This window comes from Tursiops truncatus, chromosome 10 (assembly GCF_011762595.2).
Source record: "Tursiops truncatus isolate mTurTru1 chromosome 10, mTurTru1.mat.Y, whole genome shotgun sequence".
Lineage (NCBI taxonomy): Eukaryota > Metazoa > Chordata > Mammalia > Artiodactyla > Delphinidae > Tursiops > Tursiops truncatus.
The window spans coordinates 23637853-23663959 of NC_047043.1; the positions used below are offsets into that span (position 1 = coordinate 23637853).

The 26107-nt window shown below is 53.2% G+C and overlaps 3 protein-coding genes and 1 long non-coding RNA gene across 11 annotated transcripts in view; 1 reads left to right on the top strand and 3 right to left on the bottom strand.

The window, feature by feature from the left end:
* TNXB (tenascin XB) overlaps positions 1-6232 on the bottom strand; it is a 60495-nt gene extending 54263 nt beyond the window's left edge. For both annotated transcript variants that reach the window (XM_033864035.2, XM_073810575.1), the window contains exon 1: positions 6035-6232. The gene's annotated coding sequence lies outside the window, so the exon portion shown is untranslated. The remainder of the gene's footprint in view (positions 1-6034) is intronic.
* LOC117313835 (uncharacterized) lies at positions 4890-8956 on the top strand. 7 transcript variants are annotated; one of them, XR_012334413.1, is made up of 7 exons: positions 4890-5411; positions 5518-5767; positions 6170-6274; positions 7012-7102; positions 7423-7918; positions 8195-8509; positions 8604-8956. It is a non-coding gene; the product is annotated as an uncharacterized lncRNA (long non-coding RNA). The 7 variants fall into 7 exon arrangements; XR_012334416.1 differs by having other exon boundaries at positions 4891-5411; positions 8700-8956; XR_012334412.1 differs by having other exon boundaries at positions 4894-5411; positions 8195-8956.
* Positions 8957-12255: 3299 nt separating this feature from the next.
* Positions 12256-22058, bottom strand: ATF6B (activating transcription factor 6 beta). The gene is given in 19 exon segments (XM_033864052.2): positions 12256-12747; positions 12750-12956; positions 13477-13561; positions 13703-13814; positions 14034-14104; positions 14308-14389; positions 14575-14682; positions 14844-15023; positions 15476-15567; positions 15660-15845; positions 16508-16641; positions 16803-16934; positions 17025-17160; positions 17301-17386; positions 20299-20434; positions 20941-21032; positions 21283-21361; positions 21500-21579; positions 21953-22058. Coding segments are annotated over 19 exon segments (2100 nt in total). The 5' UTR covers positions 22035-22058; the 3' UTR covers positions 12256-12727.
* Positions 22059-22576: 518 nt separating this feature from the next.
* FKBPL (FKBP prolyl isomerase like) lies at positions 22577-24073 on the bottom strand. The gene is made up of 2 exons (XM_019931372.2): positions 23911-24073; positions 22577-23737 (listed from the first exon to the last, which is right to left on the bottom strand). The coding sequence occupies exon 2, from the start codon at positions 23661-23663 to the stop codon at positions 22629-22631; it is 1035 nt and encodes a 344-aa protein (XP_019786931.1). The 5' UTR covers positions 23664-23737; positions 23911-24073; the 3' UTR covers positions 22577-22628.
* Positions 24074-26107: the final 2034 nt, after the last annotated feature.

A 26107-nucleotide genomic window follows, 5' to 3' on the forward strand; every position in this document is an offset into this window, starting at 1 on the left:
TTGCTCAATATTGGCAAGAATGTGAGGCTACTGGAACTCTCATTTATTGCAAGCAGGAGCAGATATTAGTGCAACCGGACTTCCCTGGTGGCACGGTGGTTAAGAATCTGCCTGCCAATTCAGGGGACACAGGTTCAAGTCCTGATCCGGGAAGATCCCACATGCCGCGGAGCAACTGAGCCTGTGAGTCACAACCACTTAGCCTGCGCTCTAGAGCCCGTGAGCCACAACTACGGAACCCATGCGCCACAACTACTGAAGCCCGCACACCTAGAGCCCATGCTCTGCAACAAGAGAAGCCACCACAATGAGAAGTCTGCGCCCCACAATGAAGAGTAGCCCCCACTCGCCACAACTAGAGAAAGCCTGCGCACAGCAATGAAGACCCAACGCAGCCAAAAATAAATAAATAAATATTATTTTAAAAAAAGAAAAAAAGAAAGAAATTAGTGCAACCACTTTGGAAAACCAGTAAGCAGTTTCTACTAAGCCATACAGCCTATAACTTAGCAATTCCACTTGTTGGTAAATATCCAACAGAAACGACTGCGTACATCCTCGAAAAGACATGCACAAGAATGTTCATGGGATTTTTTTCATATTAGCCCAAACTGGAAGCACCTCAAGTGTCCATTAATAGTAGAATGGATAAATAAATTGGGGCATAGTCATAAAATGGAATACTATACAAAAACACCCTCTTGGGACTTCCCTGGTTGTACAGTGGTTAGGACTCAGCGCTTTCACTGCTGGGCCCCAGGTTCAGTCCCTGGTCGAGGAAGATCTGCAAGGCGCACGGTGAGGCCAAAACCAAAACAAAACAAATAAACAAACAAACAAAATGAAAAAACACCCTCTTGTTACATGCAACAACATGGACAAATTTCGCACACATAACGCTAAGCAAAAGAAACCATACACAAAAAAAGAACGTTGTAAATGATGCTATTTATATGAGGTTCAAAACAGGCAGAGCTAATACAAGATAGGATAGAATTACTAGAAATAGTTTGTACCTGGAACTGGGTGGTGGTTAAACATATGTATACATAATCAAAATTAACGGAGCTCTACACTTAAGATATGTGCATTTCACTGTATGCACAAAAATATACTTAATACACAAAATATACAAAAATATACTTAAAATTTTTTTTCCCCAATCTCACACTCCCTCCAACCACCACATATTTTTCTTCTCCACTTCCTGGCCATAGTTGTCAAAAGATTTATCTGTACTCGCTATTTCTATTTCCCTATATCCCATGCATGCCTCAATCTGTTCCCACCTGACTTCCCGATCTCCTTTCAACCCAAAGGTTACCAAATAGCCCTCCCAAAGGTCTCCCAATGATCTCAGTGTCACAAAATCTAAAAGACGTTTGTCTTCACCTTACTTGCTCTCTCTCAAAATCACTGGATCCTGTTGACCACATCCTCCATTTTAGAGCATTCTGTATCTGTGCTGTCAATAAGGTAGACAGGAGAGATCACTGACTCTCGAACACTTGAAATGTGGCTAGAGTGGCTGAATTTTCTTTAGTATTTTTAACAGCTCCCCAGGTGACTGCAGTGTGCAGCCAGAGTTGAGACCTACTGCAGTAGTCGTCCACCCAGGTACCTTCATCCAGACCCATGACTTTAATTTCCAAACTATACCCCAACATATAAACTCTCTCCTCTTAACTCCAAGCAATATATCCAACCTCCTATTTGGCCTCTCCTCTTGGGCACCTCAAATTCAACATGTCTAAAACTGAACTCAACGTTCATCCTTCCTGTACTGCATCCCCTCTCAGTGTTCTCTACGGCAGCTCATGGCCCCAGCCTCAGTCATCCAGCCTCACGAGCCAGAAACCCAACAGCCTGTTCAACACCACTGTATTTCATCATATTTACCCATATTTTACTGTAAACACCTCTTTAATCTGCTGGTATCTCTCCCTCTAAGCATCATTATAGTCCAAGCTACTATCTACCTTTTGCTTGACAACTGCGGTTGCCTCCTAGCTGGTCGCTCTGCTTCCATCCTTGCCCCCTTATAATCTTGCGAAGGCAACTAGAATGTCCCTCTTCCCCTAAAACTCTTCAGTGTCGTCCTTCCGAATACTCTTCAAACACTGACAGACAGCCCTGCAGCATTCGGCCTCTGCTGACCTCTCCCACCTCATCTCCCATAAGACTTCCCTCCCCTCTCTCCACTCCAGTCTCACTGGCCTTAAGTCCCCCACACTCTTCCCAGCCCCGGACCTTTGTATCTATGGTTTCCTCTATGTGGAATGCTCTTCCCTTTTTTCTTGGCTTCCTCATCCTTCAGGTGTCAACCCCACATCACTTCCTCAGGAAACCTTTCCTGCCCAGGTCAGGTTCCCCCTATCACGTGACGTCACAGCATTGTGTAACTCCCATTTGTAGTATTTATGACAATTTATAATCATACATTTATTTGCGGGATTATTTTATTACTTCCTTGCCCACACTCAATCTTGCCTGCTAGACTGTAAGGTCCATGGGGGCAGGCGTAGCACCTGCTTCTTTTCTTGGCTGCTATATCCTTGCATCTGGCACATGGTAAGTGCTTGATAAATACTTATTGACTATATAAATATTTAGTCAATTTACATAGCTCAACTTAAGCCCAGGACTAGCATCAGGGCTGGAACCAAGGACAGGACCAAGGTCAGGGCTAGGACCACGGACAGTGTCTGGGGCTGTAAGTTGGTTAGAAAGAGCAGCTGGGGCAGATGCTGACCAGGGAGCAGGCCAGGTGTGGATCCTGGCAGGGCTGCATGGTACAAGCACTTTGGAAAACCATTTGGCACAATCTACCAACTCTACTAGAGCTATATGCCAACCCTATGACCTGGCACTTCCACTCCAAGGAATATACCCACCACAGCAGTACTACTCATAATAGCCTCAAACTGGGAACTACCCAAATGTCTCACATAGGTAGAATGGATTAAATAAAGTGTGGTTTGTTCACACAGTGGAATAAAATAAAGCAACGAGAACAAACTACAACTATATGCAATAACATGGATGGGTCTCCCTAACATGGGGTGGAGCAGAGAAGTCAGACACAAAAGAGAATGTGCTGAAACATTCTATTTGTGTGAGGTTTGAGTCTAGACAACGTTAAGCTTCAACTGGTAGTGTTACAAGTCAGAAGTGTGGCACTCTCGGGGGAGTAGTGACCAGAGGGGCATGGTGGGGAAATTCTGCGGCGCTCAGAACATCCTGTTTCTTGATCTCAGTGCTGGTTACCAAGTTGTGTTTGTTTGTGGAATCCACTGAGGCAAGAATTGGGGAGCACAGGGAGACAAGGGTTAGAGAGGAAAGGTAATGGGGCACTCGGGGTGAACCAGGAGAGGGGGCTATGGTAACAGAGGAGTGTGCAGGGGGCAGGTTCAGGCGAAGGGTTAAGGAGAGGTGTTAGCAGGTACCCAGTTCTTCCAGACCAGAGAGGCTGGAGTGGGAAGGAGGGCAGGGTGAGTGGTGGGAATGCTGACTGGTGAGGAGGGAAGGGACTGTGACTCGCACCTCCTTGCAACACGCACACATTTCCTGGCTTCCTACACTTGAAATTCTCCTCTGAGTCTGAGAGAAAGAAGTTTCCGGGGCTACCAGCCATCATACCCCGCCACCACCCCACGAGAGATGGAAGGGAGCTGGACTAAGGGACAGAGCGTTTCCACACTGAGAGGCACCCTGCCAGACAAAACCTGGGCAGAGAGACCTGGCAGGCACAGAGCTGCCCTTCCCTCGGCCCCTCAGCCCTTCTCTCAGCTTGGAGTGTAGCCTTGGGCATGAGGTAGGCTCTGACCTACCTTCAAATCCTGTTGCCCTGTGTCGAAGGCCGTGCACATCACCGGGTGCGTGCACACACAAATACACGTACACAGACAAATGGACTCATGTGCGCTCCTCCACAAATACAAATATGAACACACTTCTTGTACACGTATACTCGTATTTATCCAAAGAAGCTTGCATCTTTGCAGGCACACACACATAATCTTCTCTTCACATTTCCTCCACACCTAGTCATTGGCTGATGCCTAAAAAAAGCTGATTTCTCACTGGCTCAGAGGGCAGCTATGTGAGTCAAAGAACTTAGTTGGAGTGAGGGGAACCACACAGGAGGCCCTTCTCCAGTGGGGAGCAGAGGATACAGGGTGCCCCACACCCCTGGAGGCCTTTGGGAGCTGTCCAGTCTCCCTACCCTAATAATCAAATCCTGCATCTCTCCCCATGTGGTGGGGGGAAGGGGCAGGGTCTCTGCAGCAGGAAGGAAAGCAGCAGGAAAGCAGTGAAGCTGGTCTGAGAGGAGAGGAGTTGCCCCCACAGGCCACACCCCCAGAGCCTCCTTCCCAGTACCCATCTCTGGCTGGGTCTCCACCACCCCCAGCTCCCCATTCCCAAGTCTTGGAAGAATCCCGCTCCTCTCTCAGCACTAGGAAAGCAGAAAACTTGGGTGTCCCTTGTGTTTCCCCCTCATCACCCCCCCTACCGCTGCATCTGGGGTGCCTCATCTTCTCGGCATCCTCCCCAGCGTTGGAGGGCTGGCAGGGACGGGGGGGGGGGGGCATCTTCCCAAAAGCTATGACTCAGCATGCAGGCTATTCATGTCGTGGCCAACTTTGACACTTCGCTCATCAGGGACTGTAGGTCCCAAGAAGTGGGGAGAGGGGCTGGCTTCCGTGAGGGAGGTTCCAAAAGTGGAGGATTTTGGCCCCATCCCCATGCTTTTCTCTGTTCCTCATGGCACAAGAGGAGTGAAGGTAGAAGGATTCCAGGACTGTGAGATGAAGGAGGGAGATGAGGGCGGGCTCCAGATACTGGGTTGGAACCAGGTGACCAGGAGATACCGGGAGAGGGGGGAGTTGGAGGATCCAGATGCCCCTTACTCTGGGGAGCTAATGGGCCAGAGAAATGGGAAAATTAAAAGAAAGGACTTCCGGACCCCCAGGGGGAAAGAGTTTTGGGGGCAGTGAGAGATAGAAGGTGGGTTCTGGTCGCACTGAGAGACCAGGACTGAAGGGAAAGGAAGGTTGAGGAATTGAGGTGCTGGGTCCCCAGGGCTTTGGAGGCAGGGCCAGGGAAAGAGGGGAGGGGCCGAGGGTCTGGGAAGTGGGCGGGGATTGGAAGCCGACAGACAGCAGCTGCGGTGTTTCCATGTTTCCGAGTTGTTTCCCAGTAGTTCCTCTCAGTTCCATTTCCAGTTGTTTCCAAGCCATTAAATTCTTTCCAGGCGAGATAAGGGTCCCGCCTGTCCCACCCAGGGTGTGTCACGTGTAGGGGGGAGGTTCAGACGAACAGAAGCAGGAGAGCCTGGAAGGGGGATGGAGCGAAGACGGAGCCCCTGTGCCCCTGGAGGCATCTCTCAGTCGTCACAGCCCCGCTGAACCGTGAGTCATGGGTGCAAAGCTCTCTGCCAAGAACAAGTTTTAGGATTCTCTCTGCAGACTCCATGCCCTTCCCAGACCTGAGAGTCCTGACTCTGCTTCATTTCAGCACTTCCTAAAGGCTCCAGACACCCAGAACTCCCTCCCGGGCCTTGCAGTCCACGTGCTGCCACCTGGGGAGTCCCCACCTGGGTGCTCAAAGAAGCTCCCTAGGGCACCTTCCTGGAGCTCCGGCTCAGCGGTTCCAGCCAGAGCGCTTGGGGTTCCACCAGCACTTTCCTCCTGAGGTTCAGCTGGCCACCAGCTCCAGCAACTCCAGCGCCCAGAGCCCCGGCTCACCGATAACCACCTCCACCTTGGTGCCATGCCTAGTCCTGTCCAAACCCCAGCATCTGCCTCGCCCCCACCCCTCACCAACACCCACACTGACTTGTCCTCCCAGACACACCCTCCACAGGGAGTCCAGTCCCCAGCGCATGGTCCTATTCCTTCTGCCCCGACGGAAAGTCCCCGCTCTGGGAGGCTCTCCTGGGAGGCTCTCCTGCCAACCTTCACCTGGGGTGGGGGGACCGAAGTCCCCGCCTCTCCCGGCTCCTCCTTCCTTCTCCCAGAGTGCCGTTCCTTACCTGAGTAACAAGCGGCTGCGGTGTCTCTGCACCTGCTCTGTCCCCGACCTTGGGAAGGGGGTTCTCGGGGCAGGGTGGGTGGGCGCCCCTTGGCAGCCCTGGGCTCCTGGATGTCCCTTTGCTTGTTCCCTGCAGCAGGGGCTCACCGAGCCACCACCCGACCGTCGATCTGGGCTGCGACAGTGAGAAGGAGGGAGTCTGCAGCGAGCAGGGGGAGGAGAAGGGGAGGACCAGCATGAGGTCAGGGAGGGGAGCGGAGATAGGGCAGGTCCTCCCACCCTCCCATCCCTGCCAGGCCCTCCCAACGTCATCACATGCCACCCCTCCTCTCCCCCCACCGTCATCCCGACCCCCCCCGACCCCCCCCATCTGGGATCACTGGTCCCACAATCTCACCCCTCTCACTGGTCCCTCATCTCACCCCCTCCAGCCCTCGTCCAACCTCCCACATCGTTTCCTTATCCCATTTTTACCCTTCCTCCTCGCCCTAATTTCTGTCCAACTTGACAGCCCCATCCTCATGCCACTTCTCCTTTTCCCCCACCATTTCTCCACATGTTGCCCCTGTTCTATGTTTTCTCCTCTCTAGCAACACCCTTTCCCATGTCCAGGCCCTCTCCCTCCTCCCTCCCCTGCACCTCCCCACCTCTTCCCAGCTGCCACAGTGCTCCAGCTTGGATCTTGCCCCATCTGTCTGTTGCCCAGTACCCACTCCTTCATCCCCCAACCAATTATCTCCCGGCAGGGCAGGGAGCATAGGGGATGAGTGGCAGGAGGAAACCTCCCTCCCAAGCCTACATCTCTCTCCAACAGGGGCCTTCCCTTGTCCCCACCTCTGCCCCTGCCCGGCCCCATTGCTGCCACCTGCACTCTCCCGTTTTCTTGCCTTGTCCCCGTGCTGCCTCTCCCCATCTGTACTGTTCAATCTCTGGTTCTCGGCTCGGGATCAAGGACCCCTTTTCATTCTCTCACCTCAGCAAATTCCTGGAGAAATGACGGATGAGGCTTGGGCACTGGCTGGACAAGGGCTTGGCTGAAGACCAGGACATAGGAGACTTGGGAAAGAAGGTGGGGTTCAAGGGAGACAGGGAAGGGAAGCCCGAAAGTTAGGAGGTTTAGGGATGGAGAAAGAGCAAATGGCAGGTGCAGATATGGGGGTGGGGGCACAAATGGTGAGGTGACGTTCTGGAAAGTGGAAGAGGGCTAATGTCTGGGTGCTGCAGGGGAGCAGGGGTAGGGAGAGAGGCATGGGCTGGAGGAAGAGGTCACTTTGATATCGGGCAGAGACAGGAAGACTGACCAGAGGGCAGGTGGCAGACACACCCACATCAGGCTGCTGGGCTGCTTCTCTGGTCTCATTTCCCCATGTGCTTTGCCACTCTGACAAGGGGCTGAAAAGGAGACTTTGGCCAGATGAGAAATATCCAGGCTGAGGGAGACCCCATCCCAGGCTTCACACGGAGGATAAAGTTCTTGCCACCCAGCTACAATCCTCACCATTGAGGAGTAGCTTGGTCAAGTCACAGGTCATGGGTGAAAGGGACGGGCAGGAGGCTGTGTGTGCCCGATTCTGCCGCTTGTGTTGGGGCACAGGTGTCCGTACCCTGGTCAGGTCCCCAGGGTCGTGGGTGTGGTGATCCTGGGTCAGGGTGCGCTGGCCCAGCACCTGGCTGTGCCCTATGCCCTGTGAACTCCCACTGGCTGAGGGCGAAGGCTTGCATGTTCCCTCGCATGGGTGTCCCCGTGTGTCCGTGTGTCTGGGTGTGTGTGTGGCTGTTTTTTTTTTAGTGGCTTTGATGGGGAGGATGAAATCAGCTTCTTGGATAGAGCTGGGCTCAGCTTCCTTCCTCTGCCTTGGCCCGAAGCCCCCAGAGCCTGGAATAGGTAACAGCTTCCCTCAGATCTCCAGGCAGGGGTTGGGGGAAAGGAGATGAAAGGACGAAGGAGGGTCTGAAACAGCATTATGTGGAGAGAGCAGACTGCAGAGAACAGATATTCTCTGATACCCCAGATTCTAGTAATTCTAATGGTCATATCCTTTTTTTTTTTTCTTTTTGGTCCTATACCCTGTCTTTGTTTTATTTATTTTTTGTTTATTTTTATTTAAATTTTTATTTAATTTATTTTTTTGGCCACACCACATGGCATGTGGGATCCTAGTTCCCCTACCCGGGATCGAACCCACACCCCCTGCAGTGGGAGCATGGAGTCTTAACCACTGGACCGCCAGAGAAGTCCCTTGGTTTTATTATTTAGGAAGTATGGTCACCACAGGTATACTTGGCCCAGACAGTGACCAGAAGACCCTGGAGAGAAAGAAGCAAGAGCTGAAAGGATGGCCCTGGGGTGTTTTGGAAGTCCACTTCTGAGGAGAGACGGGATGCCAGAGTCAGAGAAGGGTGCGGGACTCCAGACATTCACAAGCTCACAGGGCATTAGAAGAAGCCACTGGAGGCCTGACAGACATAATTCCAGGTTCTGAGATAATCATTATCCAAAATGTCATCCACGCCCTGGATTTCAGGCTCTTGGAGGAGCTTATGTCTTATATATGTTTGCATTTTATCAGAAAAGCACTGGGCCTCGCATAGAGCAGGTGCTTCATAAACGCCTGTCAAGGGCTTCCCTGGTGGCACAGTGGTTAAGAATCCGCCTGCCATTGCAGGGGACACGGGTTCGAGCCCTGGTCCAGGAAGACCCCGCATGCTGCGAAGCGACTAAGCCCGTGCGCCACAACTACTGAAGCCCGCGTGCCTAGAGCCCGCGCTCCACCACAAGAGAAGCCACCGCAGTGAGAAGCTCACCCACCGCAACGAAGAGTAGCCCCCGCTCTCCACAACTAGAGAAAGCCTGCGCGCAGCAACGAAGACACAACGCAGCCAAAAATTTTATAACTAAAATAAATAAATAAATGCCTGTCAATACTGAGCTGTGAAATGACTGGGAGAGGAGGGTGTGGCAAGAGTGTCTGGCAGGGAGCCCCAGGGCAAAGGCAGGGAAGTCCAGTGGTCAGAGACGGCTTGCCTTCACTGAGGTATCCCAGGCGATGGGCAGAAAGAAAGGCTGGGGTCTTAGCAAGAGCCGTCTGCATGCTCTGGCTATTCTCTGAATCCTCAGTCCAGGTGTCTTCAGCTCTGGACCTCCATCCTTGAACGAAGCTCCCAGTTCCTGTCCTACCCTCAGGAGGATAAGGCATAAAAGGTACAGCAAGGAAGGAAAGGGAAAGCCACGAAGGAGTCAAGGAAGACACAGAAGAGTAAGGGCAACTGAGGGCAAGGGCCTGAAGGATGGGGAGAGGGAGCAAAGAGAGGCCAGGGGCTGCGATCCAAGGAAGCAGTCCCAGACTCGGGAAGATAGAAAACAGTTGTACTGGGCTTCCGTTTACAAAGCCCTTCCTACACCGCAGCACGTTATTAATCCCACTTTGTGCTGAGGAAACAGAGGCTCTTAGATATTAAGGGACTTGTCCTGGGGACTTCACTAGTGGTGGTGAAGGTGGGCCTCAGCCCAGGTTTTCTGATTTCAAAGCCTGTATTCCTCCCCTCCCACAAGAACAGCCCCAGAGAGACTGAAGACTTAGGGAAGAAATAAATGAAGGGGCTTCCGGTGGACTTGTTTGAGAAGAAAGGGTGGGTGATGTGGATTTTTGAAACTTCTTTCCGCATCCAGTTTTTATGTAGATTCAGAAGAAATTGCCAAGTATAAGTCAGGGGGCGGGCAACGCTCCATTATTGAGATCTGGGGGGAGGGAGATGGTGAGGAAGGGGAATGTGGAGAGAAAAGATTGAGCCTGAGATTAAAGATGGGAGAGAACTAAGAGGTCGGGGCTGAAAAGGGGGCAAGAGAGCCACAGGAGGAAGGGTTTGGACCCTTAAAACTTCCTTTGCCTGGAGACATGGGTGTAGGGCAAAGGGAGGGGGGAGGACATTTCTATCTCATGACAAAAGAAAGTCACACAATTATTTTGTTCTCTGCTCTGGGGCGGGTGGGCGCCCATATTTACCAGAGGGACCGAGGTCGCTGTAGCAACCACACATCTGGGCCCCGGAATCCAGATGTGCTATATCCAGAAGCCATAGCAGAACGATGAGGCAAACATGTGAGGCTCTCCAGTGCTGGCCCCACAGCTGGGAAGAGGACAGAGGACCGGAGTGGGGAGGTGAAGGGAGAAGGGGGGGCAGAAGGAGGAGGAGAGGGCTGAGGCGGGGAGAAGAGAGGAAGTCATGGAAGGGGACAGGGAATGTGGACAAAGGAGTGGAAAGGGCCATGGAAACGGGGTGGTGCACACAGGGTTCGCAGCAGGAGGAGATGAGAAGACCCAGAAAAAAGGAAGGGAGCAGACAGTGAAGCAGAGGGGGAGGAAGGGAAAAATACAAAAACCGGGAGAAACAAACAGGTGAACAAAGAATAAAGGGTCTGAAAGAGAAGGTGATGACTCGTGGTGGGTAGAGGGCAAAGAAAGGCAGGAAAGAAGTCTAGAGAAAAAGAAGAGGGAGAGACAGTGGGTCAGGGGTCATAAGAGGAACGAAGGGCAGACTCTGAGGAAGGAAAGCAGCAGAACTGAAAGATAAAGAGGGTCTGAGCCAGAAGGGGGCCAACAGGAGGTGCAGGAGTGACAATGGCCAGCATGCTGCGGTGGCCTTCGACGGGGCTGCAGCTGGAGACCCACGTGGGCCTGAAGGGCGGCAGATTGACCTGCCTTCCCCCTCCACAGCACACCCACTCTCCACGCCTCTCCTGGTCCTTCCCACCACCCATGCCCTTGGCCAAGAGTTTGACTCTCGGTTCACACCACAGTGCCAGCTGTCCCTTGCCACTAAGCCAGAGGAGCTGTATGCCCCACCCCAGAGCACCCAGTCTGAGATGCCAGTACTTCAAGCACTTTCCTGAGCTGGGGTCAGGAAAGAGAAAAAGCGATGGGACAATGAAACAGTGATGGACCCAGATGGGAGAAAAGCGGAACTGAGGAGAAAAGGACAATGTAAATGGAGGGAGAAAGGAGCAGGGGAGGAGAGAAAAGTGTGTCCACTAAGGACCAGGCAGCCTGCACGTCATCTTTCCTCCCCACATCAACCCTGAGAAGTAGGTAGGAGTACCCCATTTTACAGATGAGGAAACTAAGGCTCAGAGTGTTTGTTACCTACCAAGGACACCCACTAACAAAAGGCAAAGCAGGGGCTCCAACTCAGGTGCTCTCCCTCCAAAATCCCTGTTCTCCTTGCACTCACTGCCTGGATAAGGCTGGAAACAGCTGGAGGGACCTTGGGACAGGAAGTGCTGGCGGAGGAGCCAGGGCTGCCCTCTGGAGGGAGGAGAGGCCTAGTTCCTGGGGGCCCTAGGTTCCAGGTTGCCATAGTTACTTGGTCTGTTTTCACCCCAAACACAGTAATGGGGAAGCGGGGGAGCCTGGCTGAACACGTGAGGTTCTTCCCGCTTTCAGCCCTCGGCTTATGGCCCGGGCAGCCCCTGTCCAGCCACCTGGGCATTGAGCCCAGGCCTAGCCCACACCCTCCCGCTGACCCAGGACGCTCCTGCAGGGCCAGGCCCGTGGTGCTGCTGGACAGGAGCTGCTGATGGAGATTCCCCCCGAGGCTGAGTGAGACTCGGCCCCTCACACGTTGCCCTGTTCCCCTTCCTCCTAATTAGAAAACACAGCCTTTCCTGCTGGCCCCGTGCTCCTCCTTTTCTCTCAACTGGACTCTCATGTTTTAGTTTCCTCCAGTTTAGGGCTAAGGAGATGCTCCTCAACGTGCCCCTTCCCTCCAAACACTGCCCCCTTCTCCACTGTGTCTCCTTTCTGGGCTCACAGCCCCTGGCCCCACCTCCACTGTTAGTTCAAGCTGCTAGTCCTGGAAAGCAAGGTGGGGGAGAACCTGCAAGAATGCACAGGACCCAGGGAGGACGCTCACCCTGAAGGGCGTGGGGCCCCCTGTCCTTCCTGTTTACTCAGACACATTCTGGGAGCTGCATCCTCCAGCCTGTCACGCCATGGGACAGCCCTCCCCCACTCCCCCGCTCCCCCGCTCCCCCGCTCCCCCGCTAGACAGCAGACATACCCGCCTTGCAGGGGTGGGGATAAGGGGATGACGTGAGCTCTGCGATCACACACCCACCCCACCCCAGAGCCAGCCATGTCTTCAGTACTTGATTCTCTGAACACTGGCCCTATGCAAGTCACTTTCCCCAGAATTCCCCGTCACGAGCCAGTTAGGCAGGCACCATTCCTTCAACTCCCTCCAAGTTGTTTATTTAATAATAAAAAAGAAGATATGCACATACATACACCTGACCTCCCTCCACCTCTCCTCCTTGACTCTCAGGAACTAGCTCCAAAATGTAAAAACTTCCCTAGTCCCGCCTGGGGACTAAATTCCCACCTCCACCCCCCAAACAGAAACAAAAGAAGAAAGAGTGTACAGGAGCCCACCTACCCCAAAACTTAAGCTCATTCAACACCCTCAAAGAAAGAAGCAGGGACACGGGGTTCACAGAAGTGAGAGGAGCCCTATATTCCAAAAAGGGGTGAGAAGAGAGGAAAACTTCCCCGCACCTCCAAATAAGTGCTTAACCCCCATACCCTGTCTTTCCTTTACCAATTGCCCCCAGCCCAGGGATCAGGAAAATTCGAAACAGTCCCACTTGGTCGCCCCCACCCCCTGCCCCCCAGTTCTAAGTCAGTGTGAGTCGTAGAGGTCAGGGATGATTGAGGTAGAGGGCTGACGGGCGGCCTGGTGGGCCTGGCTGGCTGCAGAAGCTGGCAAGGGGCCACCTGTGGCATTGCCCGGGCTTGAGGACGGCTGTTTTCGGAGTGAGGGGGGCACCGTGGAGGTCTTGATGTGGATCACCCTGGTGTCCATGACCTCACACTCGATCTGCATCATCTCCTCATAGTCTCCCGGGGGCCCCCGGCCTGACAGGGTCTCTGTGAGAAGCGGGGAGTTAGGGAAGAGGAGAAGGGGGAGACAGACGGAGAGGAGGGGTCAGAACAGTAGAGGTGGACAGCGGGGGAAGGGCAGTGACGAGGAAGCAGAGCCCCAGTGGGAGTTAAATGAGAGGGGAGGGAGGGAGTTGGTGCAGGGAGAAGGAAGGAAGTCGGGGAAAAAATGACACTGATGAGTGTGAGGTCACAGGGGAGAGGACAGCAAGAGAACAAAAAGAAGAGTCCGGCGGGTTCCCAGCCCACACCCCTCTGCCCAGCACACCCTAAGCAGTTTCACCTAGGGAGGACCCGCACCCTCATCTTCCTCCCAGCAGTGTCCTGCATTTTATTTTTCTATCCAGTCATTTCTGGCTTCTTCTCACCCATGCCTCTAGCATCTCTATAGAATTACCACTCCTGTCCCCATCTCCCCCCTCAACTCCTCATGCTGGGTCTCCCCACTGGAACTTCCTTGTTCCTCAATTTCAGGACCCCTCCCCACACTGGGCAGAGAAAGAATTACCATTGGGGGCCATGGCGGGCATCACCAGGGACATCTTGGGCCGAGAGGTCTTGTTGTGGCTGATGGCTGGGAGCAGCAAGTGGTCCTGGGAAAAAGAGGGGCCAGGCTGGGAGGGTGGAGGAAAAGATGTTGACAGGCTCCCCGGCCCTACTCTACAGCCTCAACCTGCAGGCAGACTGCTGGGGAACCCAGGGTGACAGGGATGGGGCCAGGAGGAGAAACTCACCCTTCGGAAGGAGACAACATAAAATGTGTCTTCCCGTCGGTCAATTGCATCCAGGAACTCTGGCTGTGAACGGTCTGGTTGGCGATATAGCTGCAGCTGGCCCACAGCATCCCTAGACGGGCAGGGAAACGGGATTGGCAAGGAACTAAGCCCAGTGCCCAGTTCCCAGTGCGGAAGGGGGAAAGGATGAGAGAAAGACAAGAGACCCCCAGGGGATAAGGGGAGCATCACGCCATCGGTGGCAATGATGACGAGCACAGGACAGCTCCTTAGGGTATAGCTCTTTAGAGTGGAACCTCACTTAACAAATAAGTGCCCCCCCAAGACTCACCTTTCTGGGGGCCCAGGGGGTTGGGTGGGGACTGCCTTAACTGGAGGCGACTTCTTCCATAGCTGAGACTTCTGGAAGGAGAAGTATCTGAGGATTTGAAGAGGGTGGAGGGAAAAGGGAAAAGAAACAGACAGCCCCTGGGAGCTGACGCCACCGCACACCCACCCTCCTACTGCCCCCAAAGCCCCATAACAAGATGCCCTCTTAAAATCCCCAGGACATTCAGCCCTTGTTTTCAAGTGGCTTTCCTTGAACCAGCCCCACCCCCTCCTACCTGTCTCTCCTGGGGCCTCTGGGGCATCTTCCGCCGGCCTCTCTGGTGGCGCTGGACCCAGCCACTCAGCTCATCAGCAAGCCTGGGGAAGCAGAGGACGGGTAAAACCTCTGTGCCAGGCCAAGACTCCCACTCTCCTCGCCCACACATAGGAGGGGAGAGAGAGGGCACAGAGAGCTGGTGCTTCAGCACACAAGGACAGCCAGGCCGTCTGCGGAGGCGCCTCGGGACAAGAGGGAAGGCGCCCCGGTTGTGAATGCCCCACACCTCAGGGACTCGGTCCTGTTGAAGTGCCGGCAATCAGAGGAGAGGAAGAGCTGGTCCAGGTCTCTCAGCAGCAGCTCCTTGGTGCCCCCAGGGAAGGCTGTCAGGTTCCTGGAGTGAGGCAGGGACGAGGCAATGACCTGAGGCTGCCCAGTGCTCTCCCATCAGTGGAGAAGGTCATGCTGGCAAGAGAGCAACTCCAGCTCCCCTCAAAAGGAAAGGTCACTCTGGGGGAGAAGACACACTCAAAAGAGAGAGGGCCCTCTCCTCACCTGAAACTTGGCTGGCCCGTGGAGCTGGGCTGGGTCTCCTTGGGACCCTGGGAGGGATGCTGGGGGTGCTCGACTCTGTGAACTGGCTCTTGCGCCGAGAACTCCAGCAAGTGTCTCTGGGGTCGAGGCTCCTCTCTGCTCATCCGAGGAGAGATGGGAGCTGGAGGAGGCTCACTGATGCTGTGGATAGGAAAGGACAGAGCACGAGGAAGAATTCCAGCTTTACTGAGGGGCTAGTTAAGGGGGAGGGCTCTATAGATAGTCCGCCTGGTTCCGATCTGTGCTACAAGACTGAATCTCTTCATCTGTAGGACGGAATGAGAACAGTCCCTACTCATCGAGCCAGAAAACACGAGGAAAGGAGAGTGCTTAACCAAGGGCCCAGAACTCACTAAGCACTTAATAGTCACTATTTTTATCAACGTTCTCACCACCATCTCCTCCAGGACATAACACTTATGAGAGCAATGAGGGAACAAGAAGGGACTGACTGGATACACCCACCATCAGCGCCAAGGACATCAGAGCTGTCTGTGTGCAAGTAACGAAAGTGACTGTGCCAGAGCAGGCAATCGGGCAGCCGGGGGCTGGGCTCCACCCAGAAGGCTCTGGGGAGGCAACGAGCGTCTCACCTGACAGGCCCAAAGTTGAAGGCAATGAAGAGAAGGAAGACCATGATGCAGACCACCTTCCTGTTTCCAGACCCTAACTTGAGCTCGCTGTTCTAAGATGCAGAGAAAGAGAGAAGCCAGAGAGGGGGAGTCATTCCAAGGAGCCCGTACTCCCACGGGTCTCCCAAGGACACCCGGGTCTTACCTCAGCCAGCAGGGCCTCCAGCCGCCGGCGGAGGGCAGCATTCTCCCGCCGGAGCTGCTGGTTGTCGGCCAGCACAGCCTGCAGCCGAGCTTCCAGCCCCTGCAGATACTCTTTCTTCTTCCTCCGGGACTGGCAGGCCGACTCCCGGTTCTTGATCATTCGCTGCTGCCGCTTCAGCAGCTTTGCCTAGGCACAAAAGGGTCAGAGAGACAGGGAAAGAGGGGAGGGAGAGGGGCATCTCACCCTCCAACTCCAGGGACCGATCACCCAGAGCTCACAGGGGCCACTCTCCTGCCTTCCTAACCTCTACCTACAGAGCCAGAGAGAGGTTCTTCCTCTCTGCCAAAACATTCCAGGGAAGGGGCCCTTCTCTCAACCACTCCCTAATGCTGTTCCTCAGCACTGAGAGAAGTTAGACTGTAGGAGGAACTTCCCCCATCCTGGTTCTTCGTGGAACCACAGTTCCTTTCCTTGATGGGTGGTCTTCCTTCTTCTCAATTCTCCTTTTTAGGACCCGAAGTTGACGCTTGCTAACATTAGAGAACAGTTTACCTGGTCTTCCCCTAGGAAGCAGCCTCCCTCTTCTCTAACACAGGATGACTCCCCTGCCTTTGATGTACTAAGACCACGCCCACTTCTCCATCTGCAGGGGTAGCAAACCCAAGGATCCTAAAACTACACGGAGTAGATACTCATATATAAAAGAGGTCCACGTTAACCTTCAGGACCGTCTTATGGGCCTGCTTCCTCACTTTTTGCTCCCTTCTCACTCCACAGTTCTCTCCCACGACAGTTCTCTTCTCTTCCCATTACTAGCCCTACTCCTCTCCTCCCCAGTAAATGCTTACATCCACCTCAGGCGGGCAGGAGTTCCCAGGCATAGGAGCTGGAACAATGCTCTTCCTCTCAGGCCGTGGAGCAGGGGGGGTCAGTCCCTCAGGCTGGACTCGAATAGCACCTTGGATGAGAACAACTGGGGACACTGGGGCAAGTGGACAGGAGAAGGAGGTCAGAGAGCTGGAAGTCAGGTGGGTTCCTTGTGTCCACACCCACACCTGAGCACCCAAGTGTCGGGAGGCTCAATGGCTGTGAGCCCCCTGAGAAGGTCAATCCAGGCCACCTCCTTCTCTCCTTCTTTAGTACCTGGGGGTGGCTGGACAAGGGGCTGCAAAAGGACAGTGGTGCTGGGAGGCACAGCTCTCGGTGGCATCGGGACAGTGGTTATCACCACAGGTTTGGGCTGCAGTGGTGGCTTCCGGGCGGGCAGGGGTTTGCCTGAAGGAAGGTGAAAGGAAGGAAGGAAGAAGAAATGTCAGGACTATAGGCCTCTTGCGAGAGACTCCAGGTGTCAGGAGGCCTCATTACCTGAGGAGCCATCAGAGGACAGGCCCATGCTGATCTGGACAGCTCCAAGTGGGGGGCCTGAGACATCCCGCAAGAGACACCCTTGAGGGGATGGGGACTCTGTCTTCACTTCCAGTACCTCCTCTCCTATAAAAGCCTACGTGGGGCATTCCAGAAGATATGTGAGTCAGGAGGAGTGCTGAGGAGACGGAGCTGAAGAAAAGAAAGCTCTCACACCTCTGAGAGCCAGAAGGAATGCACCGGCGTGCTGGAGGGAGGAAGGAAGTGGATGCTCACCTGGTTGGGGGACTCCGCAGAGAGCAGGGAAGCCTCTGAGTTGATGGAGGAAGATGGAGAGACAGGCTCTATCTTAATCTGAACATCTGCGGGACAGTGGGATGAGACAAAAAGCTGGATATCAGACAAACACTGAAGGAGAAGAGGGCTAAGATGGGGAAATGGAAGACATGGTCATTTCTCCTTGTACCTGCAAGGAAAACTCTTCTGGCCCAGGAGGGCAATCCAGAGGAGGGGCATCATGGAGCTGCTAATCTGCTGCCTCTCCTCCTACCTCTTTACCCAGGACTCCCTTTCTCCTTCCGTGGCCCCTATCAGTTGTTTTCACTGCTGCTCAGCTTCCCTCAAGGCTGTCCCTGTGCTTCTGCTCTCCCTCTTTCTTCCTCACACACCTTGTCCATTCACATGGAGGAGGCCCAAGCAGGATTCGGCAGCATTCGTAAGGGCCCAGATTCCTGTCTGGCTGGATTTCCACCTCATCCTGGCCCAACGCGATCACGCGTCACCACACTAACAACTGCCCAGTCTGCATCTCTACCCTTGACTGCCCCGCTGCACCGTGATCCTGACTCCCAAGCTGCCTGCTGGTCACTTCCTTTCTCAAGCCTCGCCGTTCACCCAAATTCAACTGGCCTTAAACAGGGCTCACTGCTTGTCCCTTCATACAGATTCTCTTCCTTCTGTCAGCCTTCAAAGCTCAGTCACCTCTGAGCCTTCATGGCTTCTGTTAAACCTATCTATAAAAATAAAAAACAAACAAAGAAAAAAAACCTATCTATAAGACCTGTTGATTGCCCCATGGAGGTGAACCCGTCCGAGGGCCAGATTCAGCCCCGAGGTCAATGGTCCGCTACTACCTCTGGTCCACAGCACGCATTTTGATACTTAATTATATGATTGCCACTACTGCTATTTCAAAATGTCATAACTACTTATATATTTTGATAGGTAATACAGTCATATGATACAAAATCCCAAAGGAAGGAAGGGGAATTCAGTGAAAAGGAAATTTCATTCCCTTCCTTGTCAACCAGACACCCAGATCCCCTCCTCAGAGGTGACCACTGTTTGAGCTATTAACCATGTGTTATAAACCTCATGAAACTCTCCAAAAGCAAGGACTATGTCTTATGCTTCATGTCTGTCAAAGTGAGGGGTAAAGTACAGGCCCTCAAAAAATACCTAAATACCAGGGGAGACTCTGACTCCAAAAACACTAGCCTTTGCAAAACCATCAATAATCTTTTTGCTGTTATAGACTTTTCAATCCGTTATTTTGTTTGTCCTCTTTGTAACATTTAATCGTATGCTGGATATGAGCTGTTTGTCCCTCCAAACCCACTCTCCATCTTTCCCTGCCCTACTCTGAGGCCCGGGGGAAAACATGAATGGAGTGCACCTTGGGGCTCTCTTGCCTTCTAGCTTCTGGTTAAAGTTCAACCAAAGGGAGGCGGTGCTAGGAAACCCTGAAGTCGCTTTGAAATCAATAATCAACATGGGGGCTTCCCTGATGGCGCAGTGGTTGAGAGTCTGCCTGCCGATGCAGGGGACACGGGTTCGTGCCCCGGTCCGGGAGGATCCCACATGCCGCGGAGCAGCTGGGCCCATGAGCCATGGCCGCTGAGCCTGCGCGTCCGGAGCCTGTGCTCCGCAACGGGAGAGGCCACAACAGTGAGAGGCCCGCGTACCCCCCAAAAATAAAATAAAATAAAATAAAATAAATAAAATAACCAACACGTCCCACATTGAATTCACCACGTGCTCCCTGACCAGCGGGCTCCTGCTCCTGCAGGCTCTATCCAGTGGTCGGTACCCTCACCCACCGGGTGGCTGCCCTAGCCAGAAACCCAGGCACACTCTTTCACCCCTATCTCTCTTCAACGCCCAGGGGGGTCACTGCACTCATCCATTCTAATTCATGCTTCCTCAAATCTGCCTTCTTCTCAGCAGCTGAGTATCTTACTTGATTAACTGCATGAACCTCTTTCTTGGTCCTCCTTCTGCTTCCAGTCCTGTGTCTCTGCAATCCACTCTCTACTCTGCCACCAGAGTCCTCTTCCTAATAATATTGCTCTCCTGCTTGACTCTTCAAAGGCTCCCAACTGCCCACAGGAAAAAAGCTAAGAGTCCCTTAGCAGGGTTCCTACCTGGCCCTGCAGCCTCTGCATCTCCTGGCCTTTCTTTACTACCCCACCTCACATCCTCTCTAAAGAGATGCACGTTCCTTACAAACACAACCAGTCCCCACGTTCTCCTTCTGGCTAATTCCTATGTGTCCTTTGAAACTCGGATCAGGAAACTCCTCCGCCTAGAGTACACCCTTGAGCCAGCCCCAATCAGGTGAGAGGCCCCCTCTTGTGAGCTTTCAGGGTGCCTGTGACAGGCTCTATCCTAGAATTAGTACACCTTGCTTGGCTTTCTTCCCCCCACCACACTACAGGGGCCTCAAGTCAGTGTGGTGGTTAACGTGTTCTTCACCTTTGCAACTCCAGCACCGTGTCCAGTATCTGGCATGGAGTAGCTGCTCAATAAACATATAAGAGTAACTAAACTCAATAACGCTTTTCAAAACAGCACAAACAATGTTACTTGTAGAATTCAGGAGTTGGGTATATGGTATTCCAACTTTTCTGTATGTTTGAAAATTTTTATAATAAAACCTTCAGGGGGAAAGTCACATAGATAAAAATGCCCTAAACTGCCTGCAAGTTTATGCAAAGCAACAGGAAGTTAAATCACACAACAGGTGACTAGGAACAAGAAAAGAAAGAAAAATCATCCCCATTTCTTCCGTGCTTCACTGGCTGTGATTTCCTGAAATCCTCCCTCCCGCTCCCGGCCTCTCTCTTGGTTATCTGCCATTTCTCCTCGCCACCTTTTCCTCCCTGTCCTGCTGACTGCACTCCCGCTTCCCATACACACATGCGCGTGCACGTGTGTACACACATACATACACTCTACCTTGGTAAAGCCTGAGGATGGTGCAGGCTGTTATTACCTGAGGCATCATCAGAGGTGGGGCCCACATTGATCTGGACGGTTTCAAATGGGGATGTTGGATCATCTCCCAGGAGGCAGAGTGAGGGTGTCAAGGACTCTGACTTCACGACCAGCACCTCCCCTACACCAGAGGCCTGGGTACGAGTCAGGGTAAGAAACAAGGAAAGAAAACAAAGGACGTGTTGAGAGTAAGAGCAAGAACAAAAGCTTTCGAGCTTACAAACCACCAATTACTTGACATTCATACTCAGCATCTCCCTAGGCTGTGTCTGGCCCCTGGTTCTCTCTATTTTATTCCTGGGAGGGGTGATAAAGTCTCATGATTTCAAATATTGCCTTCGCATGGACAACTTGGACAAGAAAAGTTCCAGAATTCTCAGCAGTTAACAACTCTCTTCTTCCCAGGCCCCCCATGGCTGCCACATTTCTCTGTATATTAAAAAACTCCACCTTCAATTCTAGACAACCAAAGAATGGAAATGTGAAAAATGAGGATATAAAAGAAATGGCAAAGGCAGAAAAGAAGCCCCCCACCAACACCCCATGACTCGCAGCACACAAATCATTTCCTCAGCATCTATAGGTGAAGTCGAGGGAGCTGAGTCCCTGCCACAGACAGTAGGAGGGAGATGACTCTCACCTGGCTGGAGGGCTCTGCAGAAAGGCGCGAGGATTCAGAGCTGAGGGAGGAGGAGGAGGAGGGGGAGGATGGCTCAGACTTCACCTGAAGATCTGGAGAGAAAGGGGTTAGAAAATAACCTGGAAGCAGAGCCTGACAAGAGTCCAAAAAGTGCCCAGGATTTTATGGGGTAAGGACCCCTCACTGGGGCAAGGGGGAACGAACACATATAAAGAATCAAAGAGGGAGAAGAGTACACAGGCAATCAGGTGGAGGAAGCGTGAGGATAAGAGGAATTGCAGTTTCTGGGAAACAACGGAAGCTCAGGGTTTCTGGATGAGGGAATCACACAGGGTAGCTTACCTGGGAAGATAGGCAGAGAGTCCCAGGGGGGTTCAGGAGGGCTGACATCCATCTCCAAGTCCAGGGAACTGCTGTCAAACTGAATAAGGGAGGATATTAGATGGCAGGAGTGTGAGGATGACGGGTGGCTCCAGATGACCTCAGGCCGGGGGATGAGTCCTGGTTCTGCGACCACCCTCACCCACCAAGCGTAAAAGACCAGGCTGGGGACCGATACCGGGACATCCTGCTCCGGGCAAAGGAAGAGCTGCGTCTGCTCCTCGGCCACTTCATCCAGGCCGGTGTATAAGGTGCTGTCTGCAAGAGGTGCGGAGGGTCGGGGGGTCTTCCGGTAGCGCAGCCTTCGGATCCACACAAAGCCCTCGACCCATCCCTCATTGGCTCGGCTCGGCCGGACCCACCGCCCGCCCACTTGAAAAGTGATATAGCCAAAGAACTTCAGCCCCTCCCTCCCCGACCCCGGAACAACTCCATATTTCCGCAGGAGCGGAGGTCTTCCCCAACTCCCGCATCCCCCGAAAGCACAACTAGCCTCCCGTTCCGCCCTCCTTCAGGTGGTGCATTCCGTATTTGCCCAGCCTTCCTCCTTGGGCCTCCGCTTCCTCCTGCGTGCCTCAGGGTCACAGTACGCCACAGCCCTTTCCCCTCCCCGAGGCCTCACTCCGCGCACCCCAGTCCTCCGGGCTCAGCAAATTGTCGGTGAAAAAGCGCGTCGGGTCCGCAATCTCGCTGAGGAGCATCAGCTCCGCCATCTTTCCCCCCCGCCCCCCCCAACCATGAGACGGCTCCCAAGGCCCGCCTCTCCCCATCATCAACTAATCAGTTGGCTCTTAAAAAAAAGGGGGCGGACCGGAAGCTCTACTGACCAGTAAGAGACCTGGGCACTGAGCACGTGAGTCAATAGAAGAGGAGGCTGTACAGGCCGGGCCAATGGGAGTGCGGCAGGAGGCTAGCCCCTCCGCAGCATCGGGCAGTGAAATTTGCGCATGCGCCAAACAGGACGCAGCCAGAAAGCGCCTAGGAAATGAAGCTACCAGGTTTTGAAGTTTCGCTGTCCACCCCCCCCCCCGGGCGTGTCCTGAATTTAGAAGTGTAGACGGCTTCTATTCATCTTCGGAGATGGATAAGCCCCCCAAAACATAGCACACGTGACCATATGGCTTTTTAATGGTAAAAGGGTAAAGGGGGACACTGAGACCACTGCTACCTCCCCTAGGAAGGCAAAAGCTGAGAGTGGGATATGGGTGAAACCCTCCCTCTGGGCCACCCCCACCCCCACCCCCCAAATCTCACAGCATAGACCACACTTCACAGGTTCCTGTTTCTTTTAAGGTTTTAACTTTTAATCAGCCAAACATCTTGCGCAGTCCCTGAGCCAGCCCTGCATCCTGCTTCTTTCCCTGAATGATCACCTTTCCCAGCTCCTCCTGGGCTGCCCGGTTTTTTGGGTCTACCGCCAGCACCTTCTTGAGGTCAGCAGTTGCTTTTTCCAGGTTCCCAAGAGCAGCCTGGGCAACCCCCCTTCGGTACAAGGCCTTTAAATGGCCAGGCTCCCGTTCCAGAACCCGGTCACAGCTCTGGGCTGCCAAATGGGGCTGCCCTAGCAGCAACTGACAGGCAGCCAGGTTGGCATGAAGGACAGTTCGTTCCGGAGAGCCAGGTGGGGGTAAAGTCAGCAGCAGCCGAAGAGCCCGTCCATAGCATCGGGCAGCCGATTCAGGGTTCCCAGCTCGGAATAATTCTGTGCCTCTTGCACGTTCTTCCCTGGCCAGGGCCTCCTTCTCAGTGGCCTCCAGTTCCCAGGAGTCCCGGCCCTTGGTGAAGGAGGCCAGTGTGAGCCTGACAGGAGGTCCAGAGCACCCAGGGAGCTGAAGCTCTGCCTGCTCGCCTTGACACATGGACTCCAGGCATTTCTCTATGAGCTCCCCCCAGGTTTCTTCCCTCCATGGGCCTAACCCCATAGTTACCTCTGTCCAGCCCTCTGGCAGCCCTGACCCCAAAGTAAATCCAAAAGTCTGTACCCAGCAGCGGGAGCCCAGCTTGGGTTTGTCCAAGCCATGGCCACGGATTATGATCTTCTTGACAAAGCTCCCATCCGGACAGTACCAGAGATCAGAGGCTTGAAGGGGCTCTGGCACCTCACTGGCTGAGCCATGAGACTTAGAGTCTCCTTCAAGTCCAGCGGCTAGTTTTTCAGTTTCTTGAGGATTCTCTAGAATTTGGCTGTCTGAATCTGGGCTCACTCTGAGCTCAAGGATTTCAGTAGGAGGGTCTCGGCGCTGCTGCCTAATCTGAGTAGTTAAATCAAGGTTCTTTTCCCATTGTTGCTGCGGTTGAGAGGTGTCCTTCTCTCCCACTGGATTGACTGGTGGCGTCTCCATTTAGGTGCCTGGTCCTTTCCAATGTGGGTAAATAGTTTTGGTCAGAAAGGGATGGACCAGGTTCAGGTCCGCACCTGATTTAAAAAAATAAATAAAAATAATGTCATTGGCAGGAATCTTATTTAGATTCCTTTCTCGGCTCGAGCCTCCGTTCCAACCCCGAACTAACCCAGAACTATAAGTTCCACAATTCCCTGCGGCTTGGGTAGCCGTCCCAACTACGGACACCGATCGAGTCAAAAAGTACCTGGGCGGTCGAAGCGCCTCGCCTGGCGGCAACAGCCGGACCCTTCAAATCACCTCTCTTTCCGAAGCTAACTGCTACTGAGGTACTGTCCTCGGAGTCTTGCCCCAGGCGGAGAGGACGGTCGGGGGTGGTGGTGGGTGGGCAGGGGACAGCTGGACAGAGACACTGACGGCTAACCCTGGAGCCCGCGAGACAGCGAATCTAGTTAAAATCCTGGCAGCCAATCGGGAGGAGGGAGAAGTCAGGTTAGCCCGCCTTTTGGACGTGACGTCATTTCCCCCACACGCTCACCCGCCACACCCCCGTAACCGGGAAGCTCCAGGCCTTAGCAACCGAGCTAGGCCAAATCAAACCTAACTAGGCGAGGTACGGCTGGCCAGGCTACTGAGAGTGAAAATCTAGAGAAGGCCTGGAATGGGAGATTGGGGCGAATGAGAATATAGGGGGGAGTGGTGGAGCTGGTGTCACACGGCAGCGACCAGTCCTTATGTCTGGCGACCTCAGGCCCACCTGTGCTATTCTCCTTGTTCCTGCATTCGGGGCTCCCAGCCAGAGTCAACCCGCCTGCTTCTTCGCCCATTCAATCCAGGGTGCTTCAAAATAAAACCTTTCTCCCCAACCGGCCCTATTCCCTTAGGGGACCACCTGAAGCTTGCCTTACCTTTCACCCCATATTCATTAACGCCTTTCAAGCTCTTCTTCCTCAAGAAATCTTAGACAGTGCTTTTCAAACTTTGATGTGCCTACACACTATCTGGGGAACTTGTTAAATTGCAGGTTCTGAATTAGGGGGTCTAAGGTGGGCCCTGCAATTCTGCATTTCTTTTTTTTTTTTTTTTTAATTTATTTATTTATTTTTGGCTGTGTTGGGTCTTCGCTGCTGCACGCGGGCCCTCTCTAGCTGCGGCGAGTGGAGGCCACTCTTCGCCGCGGTGCGTGGGTTTCTCATTGCGGTGGCTTCTCTCGTTGCGGAGCACGAGCTCCAGGCACGCGGGCTTCAGCAGTTGCTGCACGCAGGCTCAGTAGTTGTGGTCCACGGGCTCCAGAGCACAGACTCAGTAGTTGTGGCGCACGGGCCCAGCCACGCCGGGCATGTGGGATCTTCCCGGACCAGGGATCGAACCCGTGTCCCCTGCACAGGCAGGCGGATTCTCAACTACTGCGCCACCAGGGAAGCCCCAATTCTTCATTTCTAACAAGCTCTTGGCTGCTGCTGAGGCTGGCCATGGACCACAGTTTGCATAGTATGATTCTAGAATAACCTCATCCCATTCTCTTCACCCTTTGGTCTGTGCCCCTTTAGTTTGTCATATATTTTGTACCTATAACTGGTATAACCTGCTCCACTGGGCGACCCATGGAAAATTTGTCCTCCCCTTCCTAATAAAACATGTAGGTCCCCTTTGTGATTCAGGCTTGCTCATCCAGCTCCCTGCACAGGCTGGGCTACCACAGCTCTTCAGGGAAGGAGAATCCCACTCTCCGTCCTCACTTTGGCTCCCTCTTCAGTTTGCTCTCTAACACCCGGCCATTGTGCCCCAGACTACAAGGACCATGCCAGGACAGCCAGGAGGGGAGGTAATTTCATCATTAGCCACAGACTTGTGTCAAAACAGTCCTCTCCGTCTTGTGTTGCGTCTCAGATCACTAACTTAGACTTTTTTTTCTCAAGTTTTATTTCTAGGTTCTGTACTCCAGTAACCTTAGTCCACTGCAACTAAGGCTAAATACTCTGATTCTTGGAATCCTTATATTCCTATTGAAAATTAATCTACCTTTTCTCCCTCACTTTTCCCTGTTGCATTTCAGGGATTTCTGGGAAAGGCAGATAGTCTAGAATGAGTCGCAAAAGATTTGATTACATCCTAATCCCTGGACAATTTGTATTATGTGTGCCTTAACTGAGAGGTCCACTCCAATGACCCTTCAAAGATTAGCTTCTCTCAATGAAAAGAAACTGTACTCTGTTACAAACGTATTGCTTTGTAATGTCTCTTACTCTTTTGTGTGTGTATGTTTCAGTTCCAACTGAACTGAAGAGGCAAGGACCCTGCCTCTACTTCTTTTGTGTTTTATCTCCTTCTTCATTCATTCATTCAACAAATATTTATTGAGCACCTGCTATGTTCCAGGCAGGATGTTAGGAACTGGGGATACATAGATGAATGAGACAGAGACAGTCCCTGCTCTCGTGGAA

Bases quoted from the DNA above. Each gene is read 5' to 3' on its own strand.
- FKBPL (XM_019931372.2), bottom strand. From the start codon at position 23,663: ATGGAGACGCCACCAGTCAATCCAGTGGGAGAGAAGGACACCTCTCAA.